This window comes from Pongo pygmaeus, chromosome 4, assembly GCF_028885625.2.
Source record: "Pongo pygmaeus isolate AG05252 chromosome 4, NHGRI_mPonPyg2-v2.0_pri, whole genome shotgun sequence".
NCBI classification, from domain to species: domain Eukaryota; kingdom Metazoa; phylum Chordata; class Mammalia; order Primates; family Hominidae; genus Pongo; species Pongo pygmaeus.
Genome location: NC_072377.2, coordinates 182925708 through 182936419, shown reverse-complemented (window position 1 = coordinate 182936419; position 10712 = coordinate 182925708). Strand labels below are relative to the sequence as shown.

Genomic DNA, 10712 nt, shown 5'->3' with positions numbered 1-10712 from the left:
TGATGCATTTCCAAGATCAAGTCCAAACTCTTTAGTAACAAAGGCTGGCAGGGGGGAAAGTGAGCAGAGCAGCGCTGGGCTTCCAGCCTCCCCGTGCCAGGTCCTTTCACCTCCTCCACCGCACCAGCCTTTGGTCTGATCAGACCCAAGGGAAAGAGACAAGGGGCACTCCGAGGTTTTCACCTTCCTACCCAAGTGCTGAGTCTGAAAGACCACAGAAACATAGACACAGAAAGCCTGCCTTTCTCCTGCCAGCCAAGAAATAGGAAGCCACAGACAGGACCATCCCCTCTGCACCTCCCACCTCCCTTCTCCCTGCACAGCAGAGGGGAAGGCAAAGCTGGCTCCACGGGTGTGAACAGGAAGCGCAAGGAGCCCCCCAGCTCTGGCCATTCCCAGCACAGGGCCAGACAACTCCCCAGGCAGGGCAGAGGAGGCAGCAGCGGGTGGGGTGTCGAGGACAGAGACTCAGCCTCCAGTCAACACAGGGAAACAGCCAGAGGCCTCTCCTGCTATGAAAAGAAAGGATTCTTGGCTTCTTAGGGCTTCATGCCGTGCATGTCTTAACATACAGTTTTCATATTCTGCCAGTGAACTGCTCAGAGCCCTTCTCCAACAGGAGCCAGGATGTAGGCTTGGAGTGGAGCACAATGCATGCTGTGTGCTCATCCAGGTGGGTGAGAGACAGAAAGCCCTCAGGGCAGGGTCTCTCTCTTTCATACCACTCGGCCAATTGCTTGGCAACATCTTGCTTTTTAAATTTTATTTATTAATTTTTATAGAGATGTGGTCTCACTGTGTTGATCAGGCTGGTCTCAAACTCCCAGCCTCAAGCAATCCTCCTGCTTTGGCCTCCCAAAGAGCTGGGATTACAGGCATGCGCCACCGTTCCCAGCCAACATCTTGCTTCTTGCCACCTGCCTTGCTGCACAGCCTCTTACAGATACCCTCAAACAGCTCAGTCCCCTACCCGCAAATCCTAACCACTCCCTCAACTCACCGCTGCAGAAGCTTCCTCAGCGTGTGCCTCCCTGAACCCTGCCCCTCCACTTCACCTTAATGAGATCCGGCTGTCCCTCCGTGACCCCACACTTCACTGCTGAACACCAGGCCACGCCGTTCCACTTCCCCCGAGGCAAATCAGGGTCATCTCACTCGGGGTGCTCCACCTTCACTACTAGAGCAGCACTGTATACCAGATACAGATGCCAAAAAGCCACAAGTGCAAACACATGTGTCATTTAAATTTTTCTAATAGCCACGTTAAAAAGTGACTCAACAGTGAGAAGATGCTATGGTTTGGATGTGGTTTGCCCCTACCAAAACTCATGCTGAAATTTAATTGCCAATATAATGGCATTGAGACGTGGGGGGACCTTTCAGGGGTGTTTGGATCATGAGGGATCAGCCTTCATGACAGGATATTAATGCAAGTCCCACAGAAGTGAGTTCTCACTCTAATGGGTCTGGATCAGTTACCTTTAGAGTTGGGCTGTCATCAAGCAAGGTTACCCCTCATGTTTTCCCCCTTTCCGCCATGCACCTGGTCCGCCTTCCGTTTCTCTGCCACGTTTTGATGCAGCACAAAGCCCTCACCAGAAGCTGCCAGATGCAACCATCCAATCTTGAACCTCCCAGCCTGCAGAACCATGAGCTAAATAAACCTCTTTTCTTTAAAAATTATCCAGTCTCAGATATTCGAACAACAGAAAGTGGACTAAGACAAAATTTAAAAAAAGTAAAAAAAAAAAAAAGGGGGGGGTGAAGTTAATTTCAATAATATATTTTACTTATTCTGAGATATCCAAAATATAATAAACAAAAAGTTATTGGGATATTTTCTTTTTGTACTGTCTTCAAAATCTAGTGTGTATTTTACACCTAAGCATATTTTAATTCAGTACAGCCACGTTTCTTTTTCTCTTCCTCCCTCCCTTTCCTCCTTCCTCCCTTCCCTTTCTCCCTTTCTCCCTCCCTCTTTCTTTCTCTCTCTTTTTTCTTCCTTTCTTATTTCTTATTTTCTTTCCTTCTTTATTTTTCTTCTTTCTTTCTTTCTTTCTTTCTCTTTCTCTTTCTCTCTTTCTTTTCTCTCCTCCTCCTCCTCCTCCTCCTCCTTCTTCTTCTTCTCTCTCTCTCTCTATCTCTCTCTCTTTTTCTTTCTTTCCCTGTCACCCAGGTTTGGGATGCAGTGTTGCAATCATAGTTTGCTGTAACTTGAAATTTCTGGATTCAAGCCATCCTCCCACGTTAACCTCCAAAAGTGCTGAGATTACAGGTGTGAGCCATTGTGACTGTCCCTGGCCACATTTCAAGTACTCAATAGCTGCATGTAGCCAGTGGCTACTATGATGAACAGGGCAGATCTAGACCAGGAGTTGGCAAACTATGGCCCATATCCCAAATTTTGCTTACTGCTTGATTTTATATGATCCCTGAACAAAGAATGGTTTTTACATTTTTAAATCATTGAAAAAATCAGGCTGAGTGCAGTGGCTCACACCTGTAATCCCAGCACTTTGGGAGGCTGAGGCAGGCACATCACTTGAGGTCAGGAGTTCAAGACCAGCCTGGCCTTGAACATGGTGAAACGCCATCTCTACTAAAAATACAAAAAAAATTAGCTGGGTATGGTGGCGCGTGCCTGTAATCCCAGCTACTTGGAAGGCAGAGGTTGCAGTGAGCTGAGATCACAGCCTGGGCGACAGAGCAAGACTCCGTCTCAAAAATAAATAAATAAATAAATAATCAAAATAATAATATTTCATGACACATAAAAATTGTATGAAACTCAACTTTCAGCATCCATAAATTAACTTTTACATTCTGTCAATAACAATCCCCCCAAATTATGCAAGCTTGTTTTATTTCTTGTTATGTACTTACCTACTTAATACCCTCGATTTTGCCTGTTAGCCCAAAGCATAAAATATTTATTCTAGCCAGGCATGGTGGCTCATTCCTGTAATCCCAGCACTTTGGGAGGCCAAGGCAGGTGGATCACTTGAGGTCAGGAGTTCGAGACCAACCTGGCCAACATGATGAAACCCCATCTCTACAAAAAATTCAAAAAATTAGCCAGGCATGGTGGCACATGCCTGTAATCTCAGCTACTCAGGAAGCTGAGGCACAAGAATTGTTTGACCCTGGGAGGTAGAGGTTGCAGTGAGCTGAGATAGCATCATTACACTCCAGCCTGGGCAACAAGAGTGAAACTCTGTCTCAAAAATAAAATAAAATAAATTAAAAATAAATAAATAAAATAGAGATCATAAGACTGACAAAACAGACTCTTTTTTTTTTAGACAGAGTTTTGCTCTTGTTGCCCAGGCTGGAGTGCAATGGCATGATCTCGGCTCACTGCAACCTCTGGCTCCTGGGTTCAAGTGATTCTCCTGCCTCAGCCTCCCGAGTAGCTGGGACTATAGGCACCCACCACCACACCCAGCTAATTTTTTGTATTTTTAGTAGAGATGGGGTTTCACTATGTTGGCCAGGCTGGTCTCAAACTCTTGACATCTTGACCTCTTGACCTCAGGTGATCCACCCACCTCAGCCTCCCCAAGTGCTGGGATTACAGGCATGAGACACCATGCCTGGCTCAAAACAGACTTTTTATAGCAGTAAGATGCCAAATTTCTACCTGACTGGTACAACATCACATAACAGATAGCAGACCCTGAAGGGCATCAAAATATTTTACCCCAAAATATATTTATCTGACAATATTTTGAAGTGGCCCTGCAAAGCTGTCTCCTATGGGAGAAATTTGCATCTGTAGAGAATTTCCATTAATGTAGCCAGGACTTTCTCAGATTTAGGAGAGATTCAATGAGAGTCTGAGACTTTTGAAGGTCTGAAAAGAGACATTCACTATCTATTCTGAGGGCTGCTACCTGGAGGCTTCATCTACATAACAAGAACCTCAGCTTCCACAACCCCTTTTCTTCCCACTGACTTCAACACTTTTTTTTTTTTTTTTTTTTTTTGAGGTGGAATCTCGCTCTGTCGCCCAGGCTGGAGTGCAATGCAACCTCTGTCTCCCCAGGTTCAAGCAATTCTCCTGCTTCAGCCTCCAGAGTAGCTGAGACTACAGATGCGTGCTAGCACACCCAGTTAATTTTTGTTCTTTTAGTAGAGACAGGGTTTCACCATATTGGCCAGGCTGGTCTCGAACTCCTGACCTCGTGATCTGCCCTCCTTGGCCTCCCAAACTGCTGGGATTATAGGTGTGAGCCACCATGCCTGGCTTGACTTCAACTCTTTATTTTATCTTATTATTATTATATTTTTTTGGAGATGGAGTTTCACTCTTGTCACCCAGGCTGGAGTGCAATGGTGCGATCTCGGCTCACTGCAACATCCACCTCCCAGGTTCAGGCAATTAACCTGCCTCAGCCTCCAGAGTAGCTGGGACTACAGACGCATGCCACCACTCCCAGCTAATTTTTGTATTTTTAGTAGAGATGGGGTTTCACCATATTGGCCAGGCTGGTATTGAACTCCTGACCTCAAGTGATCCATCTGCCTTGGCCTCCCAAAGTGCTGGGATTACAGGTGTGAGCTACTGCAACTGGCCTGTTTTATTTTATTTTATTTTATTTTATTTTGAGACAGAGTCTCATTCTGTCCCCCGAGTTGGAATGCAGTGTCACAGTCACGGCTCACTGTAGGCTCGACCTCCTGGGCTTAAGTAACCCTCCCACCTTAGCCTCCCAAGTAGCTGGGACTACAGGTGCACATCACCATGCCCAATTAATTTTTTTTTTTTTTGGGACGGAGTCTTGCTCTGTCGCCCAGGCTGGAGTGCAGTGGTGCAATCTCGGCTCACTGCAAGCTCCGCCTCCCAGGTTCACGCCATTCTCCTGCCTCAGCCTCCCAAGTAGCTGGGACTGCAGGCGCCCGCCACTACGCCTGGCTAATTTTTTGTATTTTTAGTAGAGACACAGTTTCACCGTGTTAGCCAGGATGGTCTCGATCTCCTGACCTCGTGATCCACTCGCCTCGGCCTCCCAAAGTGCTGGGATTACAGGCGTGAGCCACCATGCCCGGCCCTGCCCAATTAATTTTTAAAATTTTTTTGTAGACACCGGATCTCACTATGATGCCCAGGCTTGTTGAAAACTCCTGGGATCAAGCCATCCTCTTCAGCCTCTCAAAGTGCTGGGATTACAGATGTCAGTCATTGTACCCAGCCACTTCAACTCTTTAAACAAAGCTTAACTTTTTCAACCAATTGCGAATCCAAAAACCTTTGAATCACCTATGACCTGTAAACCCCCCTGGAGTTGTCCTGCCCTTATAGGCCGAACCAATGTGTACTTTACATGTATTGATTGATGTATTTGCTTGTAACCTCTGTCTCCCTAAAATGTATAAAACCAAACTGTAACCCAACCATCTCAGGCACACTTCCTCAGGACCTCTTGAGACTGTACCCCAGGCCATGGTCACTCATATCAGCTGAGAATAAACTTCTTTTTTTTTTTTTTTTTCTTGAGACGGAGCCTCACTCTGTCACCCAGGCTGGAGTGCAGTGGTGCGATCTCGGCTCATTGCAAGCTCTGCCTCCCGGGTTCACGCCAGAGAATAAACTTCTTTAAACATTTTACAGAGCTTTTTTTTTTTTTTTTTTTTTTTTTTGGTCAACATAGACCATTCACCTGGCCCCTTAACTCCAACAGTAACTCCAGATTTGCCTTTGGAATCAGGAGGCTGAGCTCCCTGACTTCCCAACTCTGGGATTTAGAACAAGTCACTTTCCCTATTGAAACCTCTGTTTTCTTCATCTGGGAATGAGGCAGGCACTCACATAGGTTTGAGGAAGCCACCAGGGCTGGTCACTCTTCACTTGTGTCCAGCGTCCCATCCACCTCCCTGGCATGACACTGCCTCCCCCTGCAGCACTGGCCCATCTAGGGCTCCCTACACCTACATATCTGGCCCTGATGCCCCTCACCAATCTCTGCCCCCACTGTACCAAAGATGGAGCCCCGCATGGTGACTCCTACATTGCTCTGGCAGCACAGGCCTCCATCTGCCTGGAACAGCCTCCCACCTTCCTCATTAAGTCCTGTTTTCTTGCAGGAAGACACCCACATGCCCCAGCCATCCCATCCCCGAGGACTGGCCAAGCAGTTCCAGCACACCCCTCGGGTGGTCTCAGTGTGTGCCCTTCTCCAGTTCCCCCAGGTCTGGGCCTGGGTCAGCCCTTTACACACACAGGGTTCCCAACAAGTAGCTTCCAGATGGCCTGGTGAGGCTGCAGGCCAAATTTCCAGGACCATGCCCCGCTTCTCCACTCCATCCCCCAAGGACAAAAGCCTCCTCAATTCCGACATCCTAATCCTGCTGCCCCTGTCTCCACAGATCCTCCCCGCAGAGAATCCCTGCCTATCCTGCCCAGGCCCTCTGCTTGCTTCTGCCTTCCCAGACCGGCTGCAGTCATCACTTCACCCAGCCATGGTCCCTTTCACCATATTGGCCAGGCTGGTCTCGAACTCCTGACCTCGTGATCTGCCCACCTCGGCCTCCCAAAGTGCTGGGTATACAGGTGTGAGCAGCCACCGTACCTGTCTTGACTTCAATTCTTTATTTTATTTTATTTTATCTTTTTTTTTTTTTTTGGAGATGGAGTTTCACTCTTGTCGCCCAGGCTGGAGCGTAATGGTGCGATCTTGGCTCACTGCAACCTCTGCCTCCTGGGTTCAAGCAATTCTCCGTTTCAGCCTCCCGAAAAGCTGGGATTACAGGCGTGCACCACCACATCCAGCTAAATTTTATATTATTAGTAGAGATGGGGTTTCACCATGTTGGCCAGGCTGGTCTCAAACTCCTGACCTCAAGTGATCCACCCACCTTGGCCTCCCAAAGTGCTGGGATTATAGGCGTGAGCCACCAAGCCTGGCCTATTTTATTTTATTATTTTATTTTATTTTTGTGCCTGGTCGAAAATTTACATTGGACTGGTTAGGCTCAAGCGTCTGGTACACACATTTTCCTTTGTCAGGTCCTGCAAATAAACCTTTGCTCCTGGGGAAGTGGTCCTTCTAAAACTGACCTTGGTTTTGGCTGCCAGATGAGAATTGCTTCCAGCAATGAAGAATGCTGTCCAAGGAGTTCAAGACCACCCGGAGAAACGCAGTGAAACCTTGTCTCTAAAAGAAATTGTTTTAGGCCAGAGGCAGTGGCTTACGCCTGTAATCCCAGCACTTTGGGAGGCCAAGGTAAGAGGATCACCTGAAGTCAGGAGTTTGAGACCAGCCTGGCCAACATGGGGAAACCCCGCCTCTACTAAAAATACAAAAATTAGCCAGGTGTGGTGGTGTGCGCCTGTAGTCCCAGCTACTCAGGAGGCTGAGGCAGGAGAATCACTTGAACCTGGGAGGCGGAGGTTGCAGTGAGCCGAGATCGCGCCACCGCACTCCAGCCTGGGCGACAGAGCTAGACTCCGTCTCAAAAAAAAAAAAAAAAAAAAAAAAAAATTGTGGGGGAGGGGTGCGGAGGTTGGAGGCGGCAGTGTCCGCCGCAGCGGTTGGGGCTGCGCGTGAGAAGGTGGCGTTGTAGGCACCTGCGCACCTGCGCTCGGGGAAGGCTGGCGGCGGCGGCCGGGCCATGGCCAGAGACCCCCTCCTCTGGGCTCCCTGAAGTCCTGGAGAGCCGTGACCCATGGGATCGTCGAGCAGCCGGGTGCTGCGCCAGCCGAGGCGAGCCCTTGCCCAGCAGGAACAGGGTGCCAGGGCCGGGGGCTCGGCCCGGAGGCCGGACACTGGAGACGATGCGGCGGGTCACAAGCGCAAGCGGAGCAGTGGGGCCTGCCGCTACTGTCACCCGGACTCGGAGAGGAACGAGGATGAGGAGGAGGAGGACAAGCAGCAGCCGCTCCTCAACACCCCTGCAAGGAAAAAATTAAGGAGTACATCCAAATATATTTATCAAACGTTATTTTTGAATGGTGAAAACAGTGACATTAAGATTTGTGCTCTAGGAGAAGAATGGCGATTACACAAAATATATTTATGTCAATCTGGCTACTTTTCTAGTATGTTCAGTGGTTCTTGGAAAGAATCCAGCATGAATATTATTGAACTGGAGATTCCTGACCAGAACATTGATGTAGAAGCACTGCAGGTTGCGTTTGGTTCACTGTATCGAGATGATGTCTTGATAAAACCCAGTCGAGTTGTTGCCATTTTAGCAGCAGCACGTATGCTGCAGCTGGATGGTTTAATACAGCAGTGTGGTGAGACAATGAAGGAAACAATTAATGTGAAAACTGTATGTGGTTATTACACATCAGTAGAGACCTATGGATTAGATTCTGTAAAGAAAAAGTGCCTTGAATGGCTTCTAAACAATTTGATGATTCACCAGAATGTTAAACTTTTTAAAGAGCTCAGTATAAATGTCATGGAACAGCTCATTGGTTCCTCTAACTTATTTGTGATGCAAGTGGAGATGGATGTATACACCACTCTCAAAAAGTGGATGTTCCTTCAACTTGTGCCTTCTTGGAATGGATCTTTAAAACAGCTTTTGACAGAAACAGATGTCTGGTTTTCTAAACAGAGAAAAGATTTTGAAGGTATGGTCTTTCTTGAAACTGAACCAGGAAAACCATTTGTGTCAGTATTCAGACATTTAAGGTTACAATATATTATCAGTGACCTGGCTTCTGCAAGAATTATTGAACAAGATGCTATAGTACCTTCAGAATGGCTGTCTTCTGTGTATAAACAGCAGTGGTTTGCTATGCTGCGGGCAGAACAAGACAGTGAGGTAGGGCCTCAAGAAATCAATAAAGAAGACCTAGAGGGAAATAGCATGAGGTGTGGTAGAAAGCTTGCCAAAGATGGTGAATACCGCTGGTGTTGGACGGGTTTTAACTTCGGCTTTGACCTACTTGTAATTTACACCAATCGATATATCATTTTCAAACGCAATACACTGAATCAGCCATGCAGCGGGTCTGTCAGTTTACAGCCTCGAAGGAGCATAGCATTTAGATTACGCTTGGCTTCTTTTGATAGTAGTGGAAAACTAGTATGTAGTAGAACAACTGACTATCAAATACTTATACTTAAAAAGGATCAGGAACAAGTGGTGATGAACTTGGACAGCAGGTTTCTGAACTTCCCTTTATATATCTGCTGTAACTTCTTGTATATATCACCAGAAAAAGGAATTGAAAATAATCGTCACCCAGAAAATTCAGAAAACTGAAGATCTCATCAGTTGGAAACAGTAGCACTTTGAAAACTTTTAGGCCAGCTTTAATTTAATGGCTCTACTGAGCTCACATCTAAGGTGACTAACAATGACAAAGGCCTTAGGAACTGTATGGACAATACAGAAGACTATTCTTATCCTCATTGCATTTCTATGCATATACAAAAAAAAAAAATTTTTTAAGCCAAGAAAATATCTGTCAAACCATTTCTGTCAGTACGATGTCAACTCATGCTTTTAATTTAGCATCAGCAGAAAATTACTATAGGTAAATCTCACAGTTATCTGCAACAAAATATAGATTTAATTTTTAGCTTAAACTTTATTTCTACCTTATGTTAGTGGACCTCAGTTATCCATCTGTAAATTTATTCTTATTTGGCTAAAATAATCTAAAAGAATAATTTGGATGGCCAATTAGAAATGCTCTTTTGAGCTGGTGCATTTAAAGCTTTCCTTTAATATTTTTATCTGCTCATTATGATTCCTCCTTTTAGTCTAATATCTTTCCAGTTCATACTTGTTTTAAATCATTAAATACTTTCTTCCTGGTTTGGAGACTAAGCTGAGAAACTTTTTTTAAACGTAAGCATTGTCATATGCTATTTTTTTAAATTTGGCTTTCCTAGGATTTTAAGAGCAATGAAAGTTAGCTTCACACCTTCAAATGATCTTGAATGAATGAAAAATCAGTTTGATTCCAGGGATATTTCTTGTCTTACATGATCTTTTCTTTGACAGTCTGTACACCTTTATTATTAGTTTTTGAGTTATTTATGTACCTGATATTATACTTTTAAACATTCTAATATTCTCTGATCTTTACAATTATTTATGTTCAAATTTTAGTTGGGAGTTTTGTTTCCTACTTAAGCTCAGGACTTGATACCCTCTGAGTTGAGTGCCTTTGAGTGACACATGCTAACAGAAATTTCATAGTAAATGTAAATAAGGTCAGAGGATCTAATATAAAAGCTGATGAAGCATTAATGTAAAAATGGAATTTATTTTTGTCAAAAATAAGATGTATACTTGTCATGATTTATATATGTTGACCTTTTGTGTTTATTGCTGTTTTGAATATAGCCATGTTCATTTTCTTTCCAGTTAGAGTAAGTACTTCTGTGGTTAATGTATATTTTTATTGTGGCTTTTAAAATGGGAATAATTTTTATGTATCTGTGCAAATAATAAATGCACATTTGGAAAAAGATTAAGTAAGCTCTTATATGAAATGGACCAAAAACCCCCCCCTTAATTGAAACCAACATTTTTTTTCTTTCTAGTTAGATTTTTTCCAAATCCTTTTAACTTTTGGAATTTACTAATAATTTTTTTCTTTCTTAATGATATGTCCATAGGTTCATAAATTGCTTTTTCTTTTAAAATTCATCCACTTGGTTTAACTTAAGGAACCTTTTAAATGCCTCACCTTGACCCCCAGAGCTGGAATTTAAATGTTTCTGATACAGTGATTTGGCTGCTAT

General features: G+C 44.8%; 1 protein-coding gene across 1 annotated transcript; it reads left to right on the top strand.

The window, feature by feature from the left end:
* Window positions 1-7549: 7549 nt before the first annotated feature.
* GMCL2 (germ cell-less 2, spermatogenesis associated) lies at window positions 7550-10425 on the top strand. The gene has a single exon (XM_054487584.1). It carries the CDS (start codon window positions 7666-7668, stop codon window positions 9217-9219), a length of 1554 nt encoding a protein of 517 aa, XP_054343559.1. The 5' UTR covers window positions 7550-7665; the 3' UTR covers window positions 9220-10425.
* The last annotated feature ends 287 nt before the right edge of the window (window positions 10426-10712 follow it).